Source organism: Sorex fumeus, unplaced genomic scaffold, assembly GCF_029834395.1.
Source record: "Sorex fumeus unplaced genomic scaffold, SorFum_2.1 ptg000050l, whole genome shotgun sequence".
Classification (NCBI taxonomy): Eukaryota; Metazoa; Chordata; class Mammalia; order Eulipotyphla; family Soricidae; genus Sorex; species Sorex fumeus.
In genome coordinates, this window is record NW_026606107.1 from 13,088,418 (window position 1) to 13,111,679 (window position 23,262).

The window sequence follows — 23,262 nt, forward strand, 5'->3', positions numbered from 1 at the left end:
GCTGGAGGTCGCTGCCTGCTCCCCCCACCCCCCGTGTCCGTATTCTGCCCAGCATGCACCCCGAACAGCCTGATGTTTGCTCCACAGTACAGGGAGGCCACCATTGGCCACTGTCCACCCTTGTGTCTTTCCAAGAGAATTGAAGCAAGCCTGTATCCACTCCTCACGACAGGGCTCCTCACCCCGAGGAGGTGGAGAGGCTCAGAGGAAGCCGGCATACACTAAATGACTTTTCTGGGTGCCCAAGCATGGGAAGGAGCTAGCCTGTCCCAGCCAAGGGCCAGCTCTTCCCCCACCCCCAGAAATGCTACCACCCCAGATCTCCATTCCTAGAAACTTCCCAGCTCCCTGGGGGTGAATTAAGGAGAGAGCGAAGGCAGGGAGGCAGGGGCAGGGGGCAGGGACTCCCTGCTTCAACAGCATCCTTCCATGAGAGGCAGGATCCAGGGGACACACACATACATCTGCAGTGTGTGTACACTGTACACCCGTCTCGCCTACGGGCTCCTCAGATCCTGTTCCCCTGCTCCGGGACGTGAGTCTTCCTGCATGGCAGGGGGACTGAGGTTTTACGTTAACCCCCTGCAGGAACCTATGATTCTGAGAAACCCACTCTTCCCCTTTCTGTGCTAACAGCCTGGGCTAACAACGAGCAACCCCCTCCTCGTCACTCTCTTCCTGAGCCCCCACTGCCCTGTCTGCTCCCCCAGCTTCGTGAAACAGCATGTGGCCAACTTTAGCTCCCATATCCCCACGGTCTGTGTTTCAGGTCCATGCCAGACAAGCCCGACTAGGTATGCACATTCATTTATAGTAGGTATACCACCGGGTGGGCTGGAGCGATAACACGGTGGGTAGGGCATTTGCCTTGCACGCAGCCAACATGGCCGACCCGAGTTCGATTCCTCCGCCCCTCTCAGAGAGCCTGGCAAGCTACTGAGAGTATCTTGCCCGCAGGGCAAGACCTGGCAAGCTACCCGTGATGTATTCGATATGCCAAACACAGTAACAATTGTCACAATGGAGACATTACTGGGCCCACTCTAGCAAATCGATAAACGGGAGGACAGTGACAGTGACCACCGGTTAAGCTGTTTCTGCCACCTGATTGGTTAGACCCTCTGTGGGCATCCACTGGAAAGACAAATTAGATTGTGTGTGTAAATGAGAGCCTATGGGATGACTGTGGGACAGCCAATCGGATCATGTATGCCCTTATAAGGACTAAGGCGTGCCTTTGGCCACCTGCATGTCTGGCCCCCTCCTCCTCTACACCCTAACAGGGGTCCCAGGAGGGGCAGCTCTCGGGGGCTGGGGGGTCTCGGCTGGAGGGGCTGACGAAGACGGACACTCTGGGGTGACCCTACATTCCGCCAGGAAGGACCCAGGAGCCCCTTCGCACACGGAGGGCTGTCAGTCAGAGGGCACAACCCAGAGGTCCGCAGCTGGGGCCAGACCGAGACCCATGGAGGTTCAGGAAGCCCCAATGGGGTGCACAGGTGAAACTCAAAACTAACGGGGGTCGCAGCCAAATTGGGGCCCCGCAGTCAAACAGCCCAGGAAGGCACCAGCACGCAGGGCAGCACTGTGGTGTACACGGGATTCTGAGCCCAAGTGGATGTGAGCTGGAGGAAAGAGCCATCTCCTGTCCACACGGGAGCGGTGGGCGGCGGCCACCCTCATGACCAGTAAGGATTTTGTGCTGACACACAGGCCCACGTCCCGCCGGGGAATCTAGTCTACCAGCAGCCCCAGACCACACTACGTGTTAAATCACCAGGAGCAGCATCCCGATTCCTGAGCCAGCAAGGAGCAGGCAGTGCTAAAGCAGGAGGCTGGGTGGCCCGGGGATCTTTAAATGCAAATCCCGAATGAATAAAACTCATCAGAGTGAGCACTGCATCCCATTAAAGACAGTCCTCTGCTGACAGGCACTGGGCACCAACAATGGCCATTATGCAAATAGCCTGACTTGGCTGATAGCGACTGCAAAAACTTTTAGCAGATTTTTCTCACATCTCTGCAGAAGTCGAGTATCTGGTTCTTTCATTTTCCCAACACAGGCAACGGAACATGGTGTTTCTAATTCCTATAATGCCCTGTGCACTTGTCACACACGGGGACGTCACACAGGGAAGGTCACACATGGGGAAGGTCACACACAGGGATTTCACAGGAACAACACACAGGGACAGTCACACATGGGGATGGTCACACACGGGGATGTCACACAGAACAGTCACACACAGGGACATGACATAACACATGGGGATGGTAATGGGGACCAGGATCTTACCTGATACCCCAGGTTCTCAATGAACCCCAGTACCTCACCTCACGCCCCCACCCCCTGCTCAGGAACTCAGTTGACCTTGTAGGACCTCACCTAATACTCCAGGGGCTCGACCACCCCAGGATGTCACATTACCTCCAAAACCTCACCTGAGCCACAGGAACTCACCTGATCCCCAGGACCTCACCTGCCACCAGAGGACCTTACCAGACAACCCAAGATCTTACCAGACAGCCCAGAACCTCACCCCAGAACAACACCCCTTCCTCTTAATCCCCACCCCCCGCCCCATATCCCTGATGATCATCAACAGAAAGATCCTCAACAAAATCCTGGCAAACAAAATCCAGCAATATATCAAAAGGATTATATACCACAACCAAGTGGGGCTCATCCCAGGGATGCAAGAATGGTTCAACATAAGCAAAACAATTAACGTAATACACCATAGCAACAAAATACAAAAACCCGTGGTCCTGTCAGTCAACACAGAGAGGCTTTCGAGAAGATCCAACTCCTCCATGCTTCAACAGCAACACAAAAAGCCCTTCCCCAGGGGAAACAGGCTCACTCTTCAAGCCCGCTTTTACCCTTCTCTCAATGTTTCTTTGCCTTTTCCACTCTGAGAAGTCCGTGTTCTCTCTGAACATGGATTTTCTCTCCTCCCCCAGCCACCATCTCTAAGTTTCATTCAGTAAAAACTCTCTTGATCCACCAAAAAAGAAAACAAAGGACCAGCAGGAACTCAACTAGAGACAGTACCAGCCATCAACAGCACACCCCTCACTGGCTGGGCTACACCTTTCCAACCAGCAGCGGGAAGGGAAATGAGCCATATCTCCTTCCCCATGGTGGCGAGTGCAGAAGCGTATGGTGGGGAAATCCAGCCTGTCACTTCACTCAGCAGACACTCACAGGCAAGAGACAGCCAACCCGCGGGTACAAGTCCCCGGGCCATGCTGCATCCCACGAGAACAGGGACCCAGGCAGCCGAGCGGAAAGTGTCAGGTGCTCCCTAAGATGCACTTCTGGGGGACCACCAGACTAGGGGCCCTGCCCAGGACCCGGCCAGGTGGCCTTCTCTGTGTCACAAGACCCCCGCGGGAGACTCCCAAAGCCCAGGGTGTCCAGGAAGACCCTTTTCAGGAGAAACGCCAGACTCCAGGTGCCCCCCCCCCGCCCCCACCAGTGACCCCGTGGGTGGCATCCACTCGAGGAGCATTCTGACTCTCATGATCAATCTTAAACTATCCTATTTTTAATAATAATCTAATAGTCTAAATTAAGCTTTTGATGTTTTAAGAAAATGAATATATCAGCAATGATATTATTCTCTAATGTATTTAAATATAGTTAGTCCCATCCATGCTTTTTCCAAGACCATAAGAATTTCCTTCATTGATTGATTCCTTTAGTATTTGCTTTGAGTGAAGATAACTTTTCATCCCTGATCTACTTTTGAGTGTAGACTTTTAGGAATTCTAAATACCAGTAGTGTGGTATTTAGAAAATCACAAAAAAGATTTTATACAGAATTTTGATTTATTCTTAATGGTAAATCATATGTAATGGATTCTTCTAGCTGATGGATCTGAAGTGTATTCATTTACGCAAATTAGTATTCTGTTTTCAGTCTTGTTTTATAAAATGAGCCACAACACTTTCTTTTATTGTAATGTGCTCTCTTAGCTTTGGTCAACTTACATAGTATGTTGTTATGTCCCTTAAATTCCTTGAAGTTACGATAACTTTTGTAGCTCTCTATTCTGCATGTCACCAGATAATATCTTAAAAATGAGCACACAGTAAAATGTGTAAAAAGCAAGAATTCAAAACACTGGTTTTTTTTTTAATTTCTAAACAGATTTGGTCCATTTGACCTGTTTGTCTTCGAAAACAGCAAGAGAAGACTTAGAATCAGTTGTTCAGAAGTTATTTGCCCCATATGCTGAAGTAGAGATAGGTAAGAACAGTAATAGGTAATTCATGATCGAAAGGTAATGTAACCATTTTATATTTCAACCTGCAATTTGACTTATTCAGTGATGGTATTCACATTATATGTAAGCACATTTTTTTTCATAAAAATGAAAAAATATTCACTCTCTCCAGTGGTAAAGGAAAAATATCCCACAAATGAGTACTGTTGTAAAGAACATTGGCATAAATGTCTTTTCAAAATAGTGTTTTGGGGCCTTAAGGTAGATGTGAAGAAATGAAATGTCTGGGTCATATGGAAGCTCAATTCTGTTTCTTTTTTTTTTTTTTTTTTTTTTTTTGCTTTTTGGGTTACACCCAGCAATGCACAGGGGTTTCTCCTGGCTCTGAGCTCAGGAATTACTCCTGGCGGTGCTCAAGGGACCATATGGGATGCTGGGAATCGAACCCGGGTTGGCCGCGTGCAAGGCAAACACCCTATCCACTGTGCTATTGCTCCAACCCCATCAATTCTGTTTCTTGAGACACAGGTCAACCTTATTTTTTTAAGAGGTTGAACCAGACTATATTCCTATCAACAGTGAATTAGGTCTCCTTTTTGCCCGTATTTGTCATAGTCACCATCCCATGGTCATGGGGTCCCTGGGTGCGTTTGGAGCCGATATACTTTCCCTGGCTGATAGACAAGGGATGGCTTGCAGACAGATCACCAGACAGTAATCAACAACTTTTATTCCCAGCTCCACAGACTAGATATAGGGGAGAGCAACTACTCGAGAGCGGGGTGACAATGATAAACTGGAAAACAATGCAGGGGAAATGCCGCACAAAGTTGAACACAGGCACAGGGAATAATACCCCTGGAGAGTCCATGAGCCATGCAAGCACTGCAGTGGGTGAAACAAAAGGGTGGCATGTTTTTTTGACCCAGAATATAGTTTTATCTTGGAGAATGTCACATGTGCCCCAGAGAAAGTTGTGTACTCAACATATGGGGATGAATCGCCCCATTCATTAAAGTTTGCTATGTACGAGGGACCATAAGAAATCCAGAGAAGGACTCAGTCTACTTTATTTATGTATTCATAACTGATAATCCAATACCTATAATACTTAAAGCATCTGTTCTAAAAATGGCTTTCAGCCTTACAATTTTATTTTTTTGTTTGGAAGTTGTTATTACTTTCATATTCAAATAGTCAAAACATTAATGAACATTGAGTTAAAAACAAAAGCTTTCATCCTAAAATATTATTTTAATGACAGCTTTATTAAGTTATAATTCACATATATTTGCTTATGTATGAATATAAATGTTTTAAAATATATTCAAAAATTGTTCAGATATCACCATTTCTTTTCATTGAATCACCTTGAAATCCATAGTTAAAAAGCTGTTCATTGTCAGGTTTCAGTCATAAAGTATTCCAACACACATCCCTACACCAGTGTACATTTCCCACCACCAGTGTCCCCAGTTTCCCTCACCCCACTCTCCCCCAGTCTGCTGCCTCTTTGGCAGACACTTTTCTTTTCTCCCTCTCTCTCCCTCGTTCTCCCTCTCCTTCTCTCCCTCTCCCTCTCCCTCTCTCTCTCTTTCTCTCTCTCTCTCTCTCTCTCTCTCTCTCTCTCTCTCTCTCTCTCTCTCTCTCTTTCCCCCCTCTCCTCCCCTCCCCCTTTGGCACTGTGGTTTACAATACAGATACTGAGAGAGATTATCATATTCCTTTGCCTATATTTCCAACTATCTTTGTCATGGTGATCCCGTCTATCCCAACTGCCTTCTCCCCCTGCACTTGAGGTAGACTTCCAGCATCACCACAGCTTTTAAAACACCAAATAAACCTTATTACCATTATCCATCATTTTCTAATTCTAGTTCCTCCCAGGCCCCCCAAAATGTGTCTCTTCCCTTTCTCTATAGACTTGCCTGTTCTGGACATTTCGTAATCATGTACATACATACACCTCATATAATATTTAGCTTTATGAAGCAAAATAATTCATCTTAAATTTTTATTTCATAGGCATAATTTTTAAGATTATGTGTTTAAAAGCACTTTGGTAAGGCTTCAGAGTAGTATAAGAAATCCAGGGGAAGAATACAGATATTAATCTAATCTTTTTGATATTTAAATTATTTAAATTCTAATGTCTTTGGTTAGACTGAAAAGCTATCATTGTTTAAAATGCCAAATACATGTATAGAAATATACATTTACAAATTTATTAATTTACTTCATACAAAGTTAAAATTTACTATGCTACATCAGAACTTTGTTTAAAAAATGACTATTATAGTAATTGACAAATATATTGTGCTTTAAATATAGGTAAAATTTTTGCCTGTCTTTTAGAAAATGAAGAAGTGGAAAAACCAAGACTTCTGTGGGCTATTTACTTTAATATGAGAGATTCTTCAGATGTCAGCAGGAACTCCTACAATGATTTACCACCCAATGTTTATGTCTGCTCTGGCCCCGACTGTGGTTTAGGTAATGATCCTGCAGTCAGACAGGTAATATTTTTTTATTGTGGTTTCTCATTCTCTGTCAGTTTGGTTTTATTAGAAAGTTATTTGTTTTTTATTCTGGGAGGTAAAAAAAATGCAAGCAGAAAAGCCTTTCTCTTATTTATTTTTTTAAATATTTTTATTAGTGAAACACCATGAGGTACAGTTGTAGACTTACAAATTTTTGTGCTTGGGTTTCAATTATACAATGATCAAATACCCATCCCTCCACCAGTGCCCATTTTCCACCACCATGTATCCCAGTATCCCTCCCACCCCCATCCCCCCATCCCACCCTGCCTCTGTTTTCTCTCTCCTTTTGGGTGTTGTGGTCTGCAAAAGAGGCATTGAGTGGCAGTCATATTCGGTCCATAGTCTACTTTCAACATGCATCTCCCATCCTGGGAGTATCCTCCAAACACCCTTTATTTGGTGCTCCCTTCTCTATCTGAGCTACCCTTTCCCCTAGAATGCCCGGCTTGCCTCTAAGCCATGGAGTAATCCTCCTGGTACTGATCTCGGCTATTCTTGGGTATTAGTCTCCTATTTTGTTACTTTATGTCCCCCAGATGAATGCAATCTTTTTATATCTATCCCTCTCTTTCTGACTCATTTCGCTTAGCATGATACTTTCCATGTAGTACCACTTGTATGTAAATTTCATGACTTCATCTTTTCTGACAGCTACATAGTACTCCATTGTGTAGATGTACCAAAGTTTCTTTAACCAGTCATCTGTTCTCGGGCACTCAGGTTTTTTCCAGATTCTGGCTATTGTAAAGAGTGCTGCAGTGAAAAAACAAGTGCAGATGTCATTTTGACTATACATTTTTGCCACTCTGAGATATATTCTCAGGAGTGGTATTGCTGGGTCAAATGGGAGCTCAATTTCTAATTTTTTGAGAATTGTCCATACTGTTTTCCAAAAGGGCTGAACCAGTTGGCATTCCCACCAACAGTGAAGGAGCGTCTCTTTCTCGCCACATCCGCACCAGCATCGGTTGCTTTTGTTCTTTTGGATGTTTTTATTTTACAAACCTATTCATGGTTGGATTTCAGTCATACAGTATTCCAACACCCATGGCTCTACCAGAGTATATTTCTCAGCATCATTGTCACCAGGTTCCCTCCCATCAGCCCCCAACCTCCACCTCCTGCCTGCCTCTACTGCCTCTATGGCAGGCACTTTCCTTCTCTTTCTCTGTGTGTCTCTCTGTCTCTCTCTGTCTCTCTCTCCTCTCTCTCTTGTTTTCAATATTGATACTGAAAGGTTATCCATAATACCTCTTTACATGTTTTAACACTCAGATCTTGTCCAACGTGATCATTTCCGGCTATTATTGTCACAACAGTCTCTTATCTATATTACCTACCCTCAGCCCCACACACATCTGTGGTTATTTCCAATTATTGACCAGTCCTCCTAACCCCTGTTTTCCCTGGCCACGGATATTATTCTTCTGATATATATATATACAGATATATTTATGTATATGTGTATGTATATGCATATATATTTATATAACATACTGTAATGTTACTTATCCTTATGCATATTCGTCATATATGTAATTTTTATTTACTTTTTGGGCCATTACTAGCAGTGTTCAGGGCTTACTTCTAGCTTTGCACTGAGGGATCATTCCTGGCAATTCTCAGGAAACTTTATGTGGTGCTGGGGATCAAACCTAGGTAGGTCGCATGCGAAGCAAGTGTCTTTCCCAGTGTGCTCTTGCTCAGACCCCCCTTTTTTTTAATTGAGGTAGCATTAGTTTGCAACAATAAATTTATGTATTATGGTTATACTGTTAGCTAGCATACTTTCTCCAGCACTGATCATAGGAACTTTCAAATAAACTCCCCCACCGTGGTAACCTCAATTCTGTCCTCAGAGTTGATAGATGTTGTTTAGTAGGAAATTTTTGTACTCTTGCTTTATTTCTTCGTGTATATGAATAAGATCATTTTCGTGTACATGAATGAGTAAGATCATCTGGTATTTTGCTTTCTCCCTCTGACTTATTTGCTTAGCATAACAGCTTCCAGTTCTATCCAAGCTGTAGCAGGCAATAAGATCATCTATTTAAAAAATAAATGAGTATTAGTTCATTGTGTAAATAGACTGCTCTTCTTTAAGCACTCATCTGATATTAGTAATTTTGAATTATTTTCAGATCTAAGCTGTTATAAAAAGCAATACAGTGAACATTGGTATATTTCCACATCTTTTCAAATTATTTTTGTGTGCTTTTAGCTATATACTTAAGAGTAGAATTGTGGAGTCATATGTTTTGTTTTTAATTATTTCAGAATATTTCCTACTGGTCTCTGTAGAAGCTGAACAATTTTACATTCTCACCAAATATGAATGAGGTTTCATTTTCTGCATACCCTCACCAGCATTTATTTTTGGCCTTTTGATATAGGCTGTTCTCACTGGTGTGAGGTGATCTCATACTGTTTTGAATTTAATTTCCCTGATAGTCAGTGATACCGAGAATTTCTTTCCTCTAACTATTGGCTATCTTATGCCTTCATTGAAGAAATTTTTGTTCATTCCTTCTGTATTTGATGGGGCTATTGGGGTTTTTTTTTGTCAATATTTTGGATTGCTTTATATCTCTTGGGTATTAGCTATTAGTGAGATGTATAGTGTGCAAATATTTTTTCTCACTCAATAGGATCAGTTTTAACTTTAGTAATAGTTTATTTGATGGCACAGAAGCATTTAGTTTGACATAATACCATTTATTTGTGCTCTTATTTTTCTTGTTAGTGGAGTCAAATCACTAAAGACACCACTGTATCCCTAGGCTAAATTCCTCTTGGAAAACTATTTTAAAAAATAAATCCCTCTTCATCAGAAAGTTTGATCCTGCAATTAATGTATATTTAATTAATAAAAAGTAAGGAAAGGATGTTGGTATCTGTATTTATCATGGATAGTGATGGCTAATTTTCATTTTTTTGTGAAATATCTCTGTGCTTTTTGGATAGAGGTAGTATTATACCCATTTCTATATAAATTGGAAGAATTTTTTTTTCAATTTTTTTTTGAGGAACTTAAAAAAGAAAGGTAATAGTTATTTTGTAAAAATTTTGTTGAACTCACTATTAAAGCCTGGTAATCTGGACCTGGGCTTTAGTTTGAGGAGACTTTTTATTAATATTTTCAGTTTTCTTTCTTGTAACTTCCCAGTTTGAGTTTTCATTCACTATAGATTAGGTATTAGAAAGTAAAGGAATCTAAAAATGTGTTCAGTTTTTCTAGCTCTCTAACTTAGAGGCATAAATTTATTTATAATAATCTATTATGATCTTTTCTATTTCTTGCATATTATAACATCTTCCCTTTTACTTTTATTCCTGTTTATTAGAGTTTTCTCTTTTTTCTTTCTGATCATAGCTTAGATCTTATCAACGCCTTTTTTTTTTTTTTTTTTTGAAGAATCAGATCTTTGCTGCATTGTTTCCTTCTGTTGTCTTCTTTGGTTCTATTTGATTTATTTCAGCTTGATATGTATTTTTTTGACTTTGGGTTTCATGTGTTGTTCTCTTTATAGTCCTTTGAGATATAAGGCTATATGGTTTATTTTCTTTCATGATGTAAACCTGTGTTGCTATGAAATTCTCTCTTAGTAATACTTTTGCTGTGTCCCAAGTTCTTATAATTTGTGTCTTCATTCATGTTCTTTTCAAGGAGTTATTTTCTTTGTTTTTGTTTGGGGGCCACACCTGTGTGCTCAGGGCTGGCTTCTGGCTCCTCTCAGGGATCACTTCTGGCATGTTTGGGGACCATATGGGATGCCCATATGGAATTGAACCAGTCGGCCACATGCAAGGAAAATGCCCTACCCACTGCACTATCTCTCCAGCCCTCCAAAGAGTTACTTTATTTTTTTCTCTTATTTCTGCTTTGACCCAATGGTCAAATAACTTTGTAAATCACAGCTCTTTAATTTCTAAATAAATGAAAAGAAGAAATAAAAATAAATTGCCTGATATGGTTTGGGCTGGCAAAAACTACCATGTAGAGAGAGCATTTATTTATGAACAGATTATCAACTCATTAGAACTTTTGATATGCATCTTATGTATTGTTACATAATGGATACTGTAGACATGATGTTTTCTAATGGTACTGTGCCTTGAATATTGTATGTGTACCAGACCAGACACTATCCTAAATATATATATACACACACACACACACACACACACATATATATATATATATATATACACACACACTCATATATTGTCTTTTTTGGGCCTTATAGCACCACCTTGAGATATGTATCCATGATATTTCCATTTTATAGCTGAAAAAATTGAGACTCAAATGAACTGAATAATTTGTCCAAAGGTCACTTTACCTCAAAGTTTTTGAGTTAAGATTTTACTGCATGTCTGCTTGGCTGAAGTGTTTGATCACACATGTGTTATGTTATGCAACGTTTAGATTACTAACTTAGATATATTATATATACTTAAAATTGCTTTGTTGACAGAATATTTTTGTTTTGTGTCGATAGCACAGCGGTAGGGCGTTTGCCTTGCGCGCAGCCAGCCCGGTCAAGCCGGGTTCGATTCCTCTGCCCCTCTCGGAGAGCCTGGCAAGCTATCAAGAGTATCTCGCCCGCACGGCAAAGCCTGGCAAACTCCCCATGACATATTCAAGTTACTGGCTTCTCACTCCCCTCTACCTTCCATTGTTTATTTCTCCACTACAGTCTTTTGAATCAGATTTTTCTTAAGCACTTCTGTCAACCTTTTCATGATTGATTGATTCCTAGAATTAAAATCTCAGCTTAATATTTACTCCTGAGAGAAATATTCCTTAAAAATCTAGTCAGAAGTTTACCAAATACTATTTTGATTCCCTTATAGTAATTATTAATATATGATGCATTTGATTATAGTATTTTCCTTTCTTTCCCCACATTCACCCTATGATGAATTTGATTTATTTATTCTCACCAACCCTACTGCTGAAAAGTAGGCAGCCAATAACCATCATATAGGTCAGTGTCTAAATGAGATTATATTATGCAGTACTTAGAATAAGTAAAATAATAGTTTGTATGTGTGTTAAATGTGCTAAATGGATGCCTAATATAGTTTAGTAACTATTTTATGTTGAATTTTTTGATGAGCAATTAAAATTTGCAAATGGGAAAAGCGAAATCAATATAAGCAACTCATCTTTAAGAATCAAAGGGCCTTACAGAGAAGTATGTAAAAGATGAGCAGCAATTCTTCGCTCAAGTATAATTGATCTGAAACATACCAGTTGTTATGTCATCTGCATTGTAAATGTCAAGGTCTGTTTATGAAAGCACAAATAGAAGGTATTAATGAAGCAGAAATCTGAAAGGAAACAGGAATTACAAGCAGATGATGATAAAACCCAGGGAAGGTGACATGAAAGGTATTGTGTTGTCTTAGAGATATCTTGGTTTTGTATCCTTTTAGAAATGCAGAGGTTTTTGTTTGTTTGTTTTTTATTAGTAGAACACCATGAGGTACAGTTGTAGATTTACAAAGTTTTGTGCTTGGGTTTCGATTATACAATGATCAAGTACCCATCCCTCCACCAGTGCCCATTTTCCACCACCATGGATCCCAGTATCCCTCCCATACCCATTTCCCCATCCTGGCGCTGATGTGGTGAGAAAGGGACACTCCTTCACTGTTGGTGGGAATACCGACTGGTTCAGCCCTTTTGGAAAACAGTATGGACCATTTTCAAGAAATTAGAAATTGAGCTACCATTTGACCCAGCAATACCACTCCTGGGAATATATCCCAGAGAGGCAAAGATGTATGATCAAAGTGACATCTGCACTTGTTTGTTCATTGCAGCACTCTTTAGAAATGCAGAGTTTTTAAAAAGTTTTAAGCCAAAGTTTTAAAACAGAGATTTAGAGTCCGCGGCGGTCGTGGCGGCGGTAACGGCGGTGGTGGGGGGGGGGGTTGCGAGGCACCCCCGTCGGGACTCAAGAAGCCTGGACTGTTTTAAGGAAGAGCCTCGGTTAAGAAAAAAGAAAGAACGAAAGAAAAAGGCCCAGGAACCGGAATACGCTCAAACCTCTTGTTTCCGAGGGGGGCGACTTCCAGGGAGAACCCCCCCTCTGCCCCGGTAACGGCCAAAGAGGAGATGGCGCCAGTCTGGGAGCGTCCGTGGCCGACACAGTGAGGAGGCGCGAAGGCAGAGGGCCAGCCCCCCGGAGAGACGGCTCAGGACGAGGGCCGGCGCGGTGGGCCAAGCCCACCCTGCAGCTCGTGTACCAGGCGGTGCAGGCGCTCTACCACCACCCGTACCCCAGCGGCAAGGAGCGTGCCTCGTTTTGGCTGGGGGAGCTGCAGCGTTCGGTTCACACATGGGAGATTTCAGACCAGTTGTTACAGATACGTCAGGATGTGGAATCATGCTATTTTGCTGCACAGACCATGAAAATGAAGATTCAGACCTCATTTTATGAGCTCCCCACAGACTCTCATGCCTCTTTACGGGACTCATTATTAACTCATATCCAGAACTTGAAAGACTTGTCACCTGTCATTGTAACACAGCTGGCTTTAGCAATAGCAGACCTTACCCTACAGATGCCTTCCTGGAAAAATATAGCAATATATATATAGCAATAGTGGAAAAATATAGCAATGATGTAACTTCTCTGCCTTTTCTGCTGGAGATCCTTACAGTATTACCTGAAGAAGTACATAGCCGTTCCTTACATATTGGGGCTAATTGGCATATGGAAATTATAGAAGATTTGGCCTTCTACTCTAGTACAGTAGTATCTCTATTGATGACCTGTGTAGAAAAAGCAGGAACGGATGAGAAAATGCTTATGAAGGTCTTCCGCTGTTTGGGAAGTTGGTTTAATTTAGGAGTTTTAGACAGTAACTTTATGGCTAATAATAAGTTACTAGCACTCCTTTTTGAAGTTTTGCAACAGGATAAAACCTCATCCAACCTTCATGAAGCTGCTTCAGATTGTGTATGCTCAGCTCTCTATGCGATTGAGAACGTGGAAACTAATTTGCCATTAGCCATGCAACTTTTTCAAGGAGTTCTGACATTGGAGACCGCCTATTACATGGCTGTGGCACGTGAAGATTTAGACAAAATTTTGAATTACTGTCGTATTTTCACTGAACTATGTGAAACTTTTCTTGAGAAAATTGTTTGTACTCCAGGCCAAGGTCTTGGGGACCTGTGGACCCTAGAACTGCTTCTTATCTGTGCAGGACATCCGCAGTATGAGGTTGTAGAAATTTCCTTTAACTTTTGGTATCGACTAGGAGAGCATTTATATAAAACTAATGATGAAGTAATTCATGGTATCTTCAAAGCTTACATTCAGAGGCTGCTTCATGCCTTGGCTCGAAACTGCCAGCTGGAACCAGACCATGAGGGGGTTCCTGAAGAGACTGACAACTTTGGGGAGTTTCGGATGAGGGTATCAGAACTGGTGAAAGACTTGATTTTCTTGATTGGGTCTATGGAGTGTTTTGCTCAGTTATATTCTACTCTGAAAGAAGGCAACCCACCCTGGGAGGTGACAGAAGCGGTTCTCTTTATCATGGCTGCTATAGCAAAGAGTGTTGATCCGGAGAACAACCCGACCCTTGTGGAGGTCCTGGAAGGTGTGGTCCGGCTGCCTGAGAGCGTGCATACCGCCGTGCCCTACACCAGCATTGAGTTGGTCGGAGAGATGAGTGAAGTGGTCGACCAAAACCCTCAGTTCCTTGACCCTGTGTTGGGCTACTTGATGAAAGACCTGTGTGAAAAGCCTCTGGCTTCTGTTGCAGCTAAAGCCATTCACAACTTATGCTCTGTTTGCCGGGATCACATGGCTCAGCACTTTAATGGACTCTTGGAGATTGCCCGTTCCCTTGACTCCTTTATGTTGTCTCCAGAAGCTGCTGTGGGCTTGTTGAAAGGAACATCACTTGTCCTAGCCAGATTACCTTTGGATAAGATTACTGAATGCCTTAGTGAACTATGTTCTGTACAGGTTATGGCATTGAAAAAGCTGTTGTCTCAGGAGCCCAGCAACGGCCTGTCATCAGACCCCACTGTGTTCTTAGATCGCCTCGCAGTGATATTTAGACATACCAATCCCATCGTGGAAAATGGACAGACTCATCCATGCCAAAAAGTCATACAGGAAATCTGGCCAGTTTTGTCTGAAACTCTGAATAAGCATCGGGCTGATAATCGGATCGTGGAGCATTGCTGCAGGTGTCTCCGCTTTGCCGTCCACTGTGTCGGCAAAGGCTCTGCTGCCCTCTTGCAGCCGCTCGTTACACAGATGGTGAATGTGTACCATGTACATCAGCATTCCTGTTTCCTGTACCTGGGGAGTATCCTTGTGGATGTGTATGGCATGGAGGAGGGCTGTCGGCAGGGGCTGCTGGACATGCTCCAGGCACTGTGCATCCCCACCTTTCAGCTCCTGGAACAGCAGAACAGGCTGCAGAATCACCCCGACACCGTGGACGACCTGTTCAGGCTAGCCACCAGGTTTATTCAACGTAGCCCTGTCACCTTACTGAGGAGCCAAGTGGTCATTCCTATTTTACAGTGGGCCATTGCCTATACCACCCTCGACCACCGGGATGCCAATTGTAGTGTCATGAGATTCCTACGAGACCTCATCCACACAGGAGTAGTCAATGATCATGAAGACGACTTTGAATTACAGAAAGAACTGATTGGACAAGTGATGAACCAGCTTGGCCAACAGCTCGTAAGCCAGCTGCTCCACACGTGCTGCTTCTGCCTCCCCCCCTATACACTACCAGACATGGCCGAAGTGCTCTGGGAGATCATGCAGGTTGACAGACCGACTTTTTGTCGGTGGTTAGAGAATTCCTTGAAAGGTTTGCCAAAGGAGACGACCGTGGGAGCTGTGACAGTGACACACAAACAGCTTACAGACTTCCACAAGCAAGTCACTAGTGCTGAGGAATGTAAACAAGTTTGCTGGGCCTTGCGAGACTTCACCAGGCTGTTCCGATAGCTGCACTCCTGCACTGTGCCTGTCACCCAGGAATGTCTTTTTTAATTAGAAGACAGGAAGACGACAAAAACCAGACTGTGTCCCACAATCAGAAACCTCCGTGTGGCAGAGGGGCCTTCACTGCCACCAGGGCATCCCGACAAAAAGGGAAAGACTCCAGCCTTCCAGGGCCACCCCAAGGAGTTCCTGTTTGGGGGTGTGAGGGAAAATCAGCGCTGTCTCAAAAAAGAGGCCTGCAGCCTCATGGCGCAGGGGGAGGGGAGCTGGTTTCCTGGTGAACTTGTTTCTAAACGGAAAAAATAATTTTAAGGAAATAAAAAAGAGGAAAAAAAATAAAACAGAGATTTACTTTCTGTAGACTCCTCTGAGGGCAGTTGCCATTATCTAAGAGAAATATGGTACACTCATGGATTATAACACTAAGGAAAGAGCAGAAGGAGTCAAGAACTAGGAGATATAATTAACAGTATTTAGTGATGATTGTATGAATTGAGTAAAAGGGAGAAAAAGTAGTCACAAACAGACTAAGGTAGAGATAAAAACAAAAAGGCTATTGGAGGAATTTATATGTGAGGTAGAGGTTCTCTCTGACCACAGTCCTCCTTATGAGGGCTGTGACTAAGCATTATCTGCAAAGATGAGAGAGAGAGAGGGAGAGAGAGAGATTGAGGTCTCAGAATAGACCAAATCATTTGTACGAAATATTTAATATTAAAAAATTGCATGTCCCAGAATGTACTCAAGAAGGATAGAATTTACTTTTCCTCTCCTTGTTCCTCTTTTGAACATCACACCAAATCTCAAATCTTTCTGCTTACTATCCTTCTACTTATTCCAAATGAATATCAATTTTAGTGATGTTTAAAGATTCCTGATGCAGCAGATGGCCAGATAATAATATCTTAGATTTTTTATTCCATGTCTCTCTTGCAATTACTCAGCTCTATTGCATTCAAAAGGTAATGATAGGCAACTGATAAAGAATGCTTTTATTCCATTAAGACTTTTGTTTCTTTTCAAAAATAGTCAACAGACTGTTTTGCCCTCTGGACTGTTACAGTAGATGATCTTTTGTGTACCTCAGTGAGAAAGGTTAAAGCATGATGGGATGACATTGTAGCCTTAAGCAAACATCTTTTATGTTTTTGTTTATGCGGGCCACAACTGGTGGTGCTAAGGGGCAAATCCTGCCTCTGAGCTTAGGGTAAATCCTGGCATTGCTGGGGCACCCGCAGTGACAGAATTTAATTTGGGCCTCCCACATGCAAAGTATTTGGTCAGCCTACTGATGTATCTCTCTAGTTAAAAAGAAACACCTAAAACTCTTTAATGACTATTTTACCATTTAGGATATCCATGGACTTGAGCAATAATACAGTGGGTAGGGCATTTGCCTTGCATGCAGCCAACATGGCCGACACGAGTTTGATTCCTCTGCCCCTCTCAGAGAGCCCGGCAAGCTACCTAGAGTATCTCCCCAGCACAGCAAAGCCTGGCAAGCTACTCATGACATATTGGATATGTCAAATACAGTAACAATTGTCACAGTGGAGACATTCCTGGGCCCGCTCGAGCAAATCAATGAACAACGGGAGGACAGTGACAGGATGGATATCCATGCTATTTAGTGTGAAAGGAACACATATGTAATGGTGAACTGTATTCATCCTAAAATGTTTAGAATAAAATACAGTGTTATTTGCCACATTTTCTTTCTTTTACTTGTGTTTATTTCAGTTGCTTTTTCTTAATTAAAAACACATTTGTTTCCATGTTTTTTAGGCTGCCAAAATCCAATTTTGTTATTGAAATTTTTACTTATTATTAATAACAATGATATGGCCAACTATCCACATATAAAAACTTACCGTGTACTGTTTCATAGATATGAAAGCAGGGTTCAGAAGTAGGATAAGTATTCTCCAAATTACATTTAATCATAACTTTTTTTTCATTTTTTATAATTTTATTTATTGAATCACCGTGAGAGCAGTTACAAAGCTTTCGGGTCTAAGTCTCGGTCATACAATGAAACACCCATACCTTCACCAGTTCCCATTCTCCACCACCAAAAACCCCAGTATACCCCCATCCCATACCCTCCCCCTACCTGTGGGGCAAATGATTTCCACATTACTCCCTCTCTCTACTTTGATCACATTCAATATTTTGTCACCAGACCCACCATTATTATTTGAGATTTTACCCCAACACTCAGATCTGCTAAAAAGGCAACAGTAGACAATTTGTGTTCTATTACTGGTTATGAATAACATATGATGCTGTGTGGCTGCAGTAGAACCATGTGATTTTGAAATTCCAAAATTTTAACACTTAAATCTGGAGGAATTTCTGCCAAAAGCCACTAAGTTTCAAGATTAGTTCCTGAGTCTCCGGGATCATGGCCGTTGAGCAGCTTGATCAGGAGCCAGAGAGGCCATTCGTGGGCAATGACTGGGGGTCTTGTTGGGACAGGGAGACCAGGACTGGCTCCACCCCCATTCTGTGAGGCCCAACAAGTTTTGTCACTGCAGGCCCAGACCTGATTGTCCAATGGCCTCTGGAGGATGACGGCCACTGAGCCCCCAAGGGGGAGCAGGCAGAGGGACAACACCCTTTCCCCCCTGGGGTGGCCCAGCGACAGTAACCTGCTGCGGGGTCCTGACACATTTCTGTCAAAAGCCACTGGGTTTCAAGATTTGTTTCTGAATCTCTAGGATCATGGCTGTTAAGCAGCTTGATCAGGAGCCAGAGAGGCCATTCGTGGGCGATGACTTGAGGTCTCGTTGGAGTGAGGAGGACAGGCCCGGCTCCCCTCCCCATCCTGTGAGGACCAACACGTTTCATCACTGTGGGCCCAAGCCTGACTGTCCAGTGGCCTCTGGAGGATGATGGCCACTGAGCTGCCAAGGGGAAGCAGGCAGAATGACAACAACCTTTCCTCCCTGGGGTGGCCTGGCGATAGTAACATTCTGTGGGGTCCGGACACAATTCTGCCAAAAGCCAGTGGGTTTTGAGATTTGTTTCTGAGTCTCTGGGATCATGGCCATTAAGCAACTTGATCAGGAGCCAGAGAGGCCATTCGTGAGTGATGACTTGGGGTCTCGTTGGGGTGGGGAGGACAGGCCCGGCTCCCCCCACATCCCGTGAGGCCCTGCGTGTCTCGTCACTGGGGGCCAAACGTGACTGTCCAGTGACCTCTGAAGAATGGCAGGCACTGGAACAGGCCAAGTCACGAAACCTATTCCCACCTGGGTTGGCCCAGCACTTGTAACCTACTGCAGGGACCGGACGCATTTCTGCCAAAAGCCACTGGGTTTCGAGATTTGTTTCTGAGTCTCTGGGATCATGGCCATTAAGCAGTTCAATCAGGAACAAGAGAGACCATGCCTCTAATTATATAGCTGAGCCAGAGGTGGTTTGTGGGTGTGTTTCCCACATACCTAACTTTTGGCCATTTACTTTCTTGGTAAACTTTGCCCAAGTTTTTGGGGTCTGGCCAAAGGCACAGCAGCAATTTTTGGGTATCCGGAAGTCTGAAGGCGCCATGAGGCTGCTGATGCACTCACCTCACAGGTACAGATTGACCTGCTGGCGGCACCATACCCCCATAATCATAACTCTTTAGAGTGCAAATTTGTCAGTTTGTGATTTAAGTAAAGCCCGGGTTGTTGTTGTTGTTGTTGTTGTTTTAAATTAAGTTGAGAGATACTTGTTATCTTATGAGTGTCCAACTTATTATGTCATGATTGTCTCCGATACTGTTCCAGCAATTCTCAAAGAGCCAAGCTCCTCATGTCTCTACTCTTTATCCTTGCTGTGTTAGTGTTCAATTTCATAACATTACTGCTGCAGTTTTACCTCTTGCTTCTGCATTTAAGGCAGAAGGAAGGAGGAAGTGCTGCCCCGACTGTCTGCTTTCTTCTAAACTACCATATGTGCCTTCTAAGACCTCTTTGAACAGAACACACTGTGCACATTCATTAACATTGCAAAACATCTTTAAACCCAATGAGAAAAATACTTATATCAGAAAAGCAAACATTGAAACATTTTTGAGCAAACAATGAAAATTTTTTCTTGATTCCAGCAATGCCTTGTAATATGTTAAATTAGATTGGGTATCACAAAATTAGAATGGGAATCACCAGTGTACATTTCCCACCACCAGTGGGGGGTCCCTCCCCTGTCCCTATGGCAAGCACTTCCTCTCTCTCTGTCTCTCTCTCTGTCTCTCTCTGTCTCTCTCTCCCTCCCTCCCTCTCCTTTCTCTCTCTCTCTCTCTTTCTCTCTCTCTCTCTCTCTCTCTCTCTCTCTCTCTCTCTCTCTCTCTCTCCCTTTTCCTCTTTTGGTCATTATGGTTTGCAGTACAGAGACTGTAAGGTTATCATGCATACTTTCAGCACTCAATTCTTATCTTGGGTAAATAATTTTTTGCATTCCGTGGGCTGTCTTTGTATTTTGGTTACCATTTCTTTTGAGGTACAGAATCTTCTTAGTTGAACGTAGTCTCATTTGTTCCTACTTGCTTCTTGATAAACAACCAGATTTCAAGTTCTGACATATAGGAAGGATAAACTTGAAGTTTGTATAAAATAGAAGTTATGGGAATATGAAAGCGAATTTGCAGTGGTTATGGATATTGCATCCTACAGACTGGCCTCTGTGACCACGTGGTTTGGCCCTAGTACATGATGAGTCCCGTAAATGTGCTTCTCATAGGTGCCCAATGCTCATCTCCCCGTATTGTATTGCCTGCAAATGATGTTGAACATATCCAATGGCTCTTTGCAGGAAAAAAATGATCCTTTCTCTTGTTTTAGCAAGTCACATATACTGGGTAATTTAAATAAATGATTAATGCTGCTAATCCATTTTTCAAACAGTTCCAGAAAAGATGCGTGTATTTTAAGCTAATGTCTAAAACTTTTAATATTCTTTCTTCTTTGGCCAGGCTGAAACAATATTCCAGCAAATCTGCCCTAATGAAGACTTCTGTCCACCCCCTCCAAATCCTGAAGACATTATCCTTGATGGAGATAGTTTTCAGCCAGAAACTTCAGAAGCCATACAAGACACCAACTCAAAGACTCCCAAGGAAAGTGTACATCTAGGAAACCCAGAGGAGTCCTCTGAATAACACTTATAACACTGGATACCCCATTTTGAGCATTCACTCTTCTCTCAGAATCTTCTGAGAGATGGAAGAACTGTGAAAAATATTAAAAATGTCAGTCAGTTAGTTGACATGCAGAATTTCCAAGGAAAGAACTTATAGAAGTCGAAAAGGATTTTCATTGAAGAGGATATTCTAAGAACACAAAATACTTATAAAGGACATTGACTTGCCTGCTTTAAGATACCAAACTTTTGTAATTATCATACAATAATCACAGATGTATTGAGTCCTATTAAGACTCATAGTAATAAAACTATGGATAAGAAAATAATTCTGTGCATTAATAATTCTGTTGTTCTAGAACAACTTTTGCTTCAGCACTTTATTCTTTATTTGAGAGTCATATCTTCAAAATTGGCCTACATATTTGCTTTGATTTTTTGAATTATATTTTCTTCATGGGTATGATTATCATGATACAATTTATAAAAGCATACATAAATGTACCTGGGAAACCAAAGTTTTGCCATATAGTCAGAGCTTATGTTTATAATAGTCTTTTTTTCTGTTGATAAATATTGAAAATTGCTCTATTCAAGTGTTTTGCATTTTAGAAGCAAATTATGAAGTCATTACTTATGTTTTAGTTTTAGTGATATTTGAATATAGGTTATTTATACACAGGAAAGCTTAATAATGAAAAAAATTATAAAAATGAGTGGAGAAATTGGATGGGTTAATCAGTATTTGGAAATTCTATAAAGTCAAATAACTGAAGCACAAGCCTAACTGTCTATGGAAATTATTCGTCCTGGCTGTACTACTGATGATTTTAGGCAGATTAAATAGTGCTGGCCTATAGTTTATCCACATGTAAGGTAGAAATGGTATTATTCTTTCTACTATCTAGAATTATTTTGAATATAAGTGCAATGTCATTATAAAAATAGTTTTTCTAAAAGTTATTTAAGAATTTCCCACAGACCTTGGATGATTATTAACATGCAGTAAATAATTGTTTGCTGAATAGATCACTCATTTCATTAAGCATTGTTTAGTGAGTACAAACCCAGCAGGGTTTAGGAGCTACTCCTGACTTTGTGCTCATCAGTCATTCTTTGAGGTGCTCAGCGGACGTTATGCAGTACAGGGATTGAACTAAGGGTTGGCTGAAAACAAGGCCTAAATATCTTTATTATCTCTCTGACCCTGCATTCAGATTTTAAAATTAAGGAATCCCATTCAAATTTTAAAAGTAAATCTATTTCCACAATTAGAGTTTTATAGTCTTATAGACCAATACACAAGTAAAATGGAATTATAGTCCTTGAATCTTAATAGGAAAACCCTCTACAAATTTTCTTATTTTTTCTCGTAGGTAAACCTAAAACTTCCAAGGAATCTGAATAGGATATGGCTATTGATAATCCATAATTTAAGGACTTAGCAAAACATCTTGGGGCTTCAGATAGACATTAAATCTAGTTCTGGTGATGGTGTACATGCTAATTTTTCCCAAATGCTAAGCTCTGAGAGCTGGAGATATGGATCAGTTATAGGGCAGTTAATTGTCTTGCATATGAGAGGACTTGAGTTTGATCCCTGTCATTGAAAAAATAAAGTTGAGGCCAGAGTGATAGCACAGCGGAAGGGTGTTTGCCTTGCATGAGGCTGACCCGGGTTCAATCCTCAGCATCCTATATGGTTCCCTGAGCACCACCAGGAGTGATTCCTGAATGCAAAGCCAGGAGTGACTCCTGAACATCGCTGGGTATGACCAAAAAATAAAGCTTAAAAAATGTAAAAAAGAGAAAAAATAAAGCCAAGCTCTGAGAGTTTCTTTCTTTTTAAACATTCACTTACACTTATTTAGATAAATTAGAAGTTTGCTTTTTGTAGTGTAGCCTATATTGTTTTCTATTGTAGCATGTCTACAAATAGAAAAGTTTTTTGTGGTGTTTTTTTTTGTTTTTTTGTTTTTTTTGTTTGCTTTTTGGGTCACACCCGGCGATGCTCAGGGGTTACTCCTGGTTCATGCACTCAGAAATCACTCCTGGCGGTCTCAGGGGACCATATGGGATGCTGGGAATTGAACCTGGGTCGGCCGTGTGCAAGGCAAACGCCCTACCCGCCGTGCTATTCCTCCAGCCCTGAAAACAGTTCTTAATCAAATATTTTACTGCAGTTGGACTTTGATATCTTAAAAGAAACTGGCTGACTCTATCAGGTCAATCACTCATAGAAGATAGAACCAAGCAATTTTGCCATTCCCTCACCTTCACAGCTCCCTACAGGTAATAAATCAGACACCAAAAAAAAAAAATTTTCCAGCTTCCGACACCACTTCTACCTAGACACTTTCTTT

The 23,262-nt window shown here is 42.0% G+C and overlaps 2 protein-coding genes across 2 annotated transcripts in view; both read left to right on the top strand.

The window, feature by feature from the left end:
* Positions 1-22,795, top strand: part of CHM (CHM Rab escort protein) — a 196,058-nt gene extending 173,263 nt beyond the window's left edge. Inside the window, exons 13-15 of the mRNA XM_056124100.1 lie at positions 4,158-4,256; positions 6,589-6,749; positions 20,733-22,795. Of these exons, the coding sequence (XP_055980075.1) occupies positions 4,158-4,256; positions 6,589-6,749; positions 20,733-20,918 (446 nt within the window). The 3' untranslated portion in view covers positions 20,919-22,795. The remainder of the gene's footprint in view (positions 1-4,157; positions 4,257-6,588; positions 6,750-20,732) is intronic.
* LOC130032571 (transportin-3-like) lies at positions 9,661-16,078 on the top strand. Its single transcript, XM_056124126.1, is given in 3 exon segments — positions 9,661-9,666; positions 12,849-13,376; positions 13,379-16,078. Coding segments are annotated over 3 exon segments (2,934 nt in total). The 3' UTR covers positions 15,779-16,078.
* Positions 22,796-23,262: the final 467 nt, after the last annotated feature.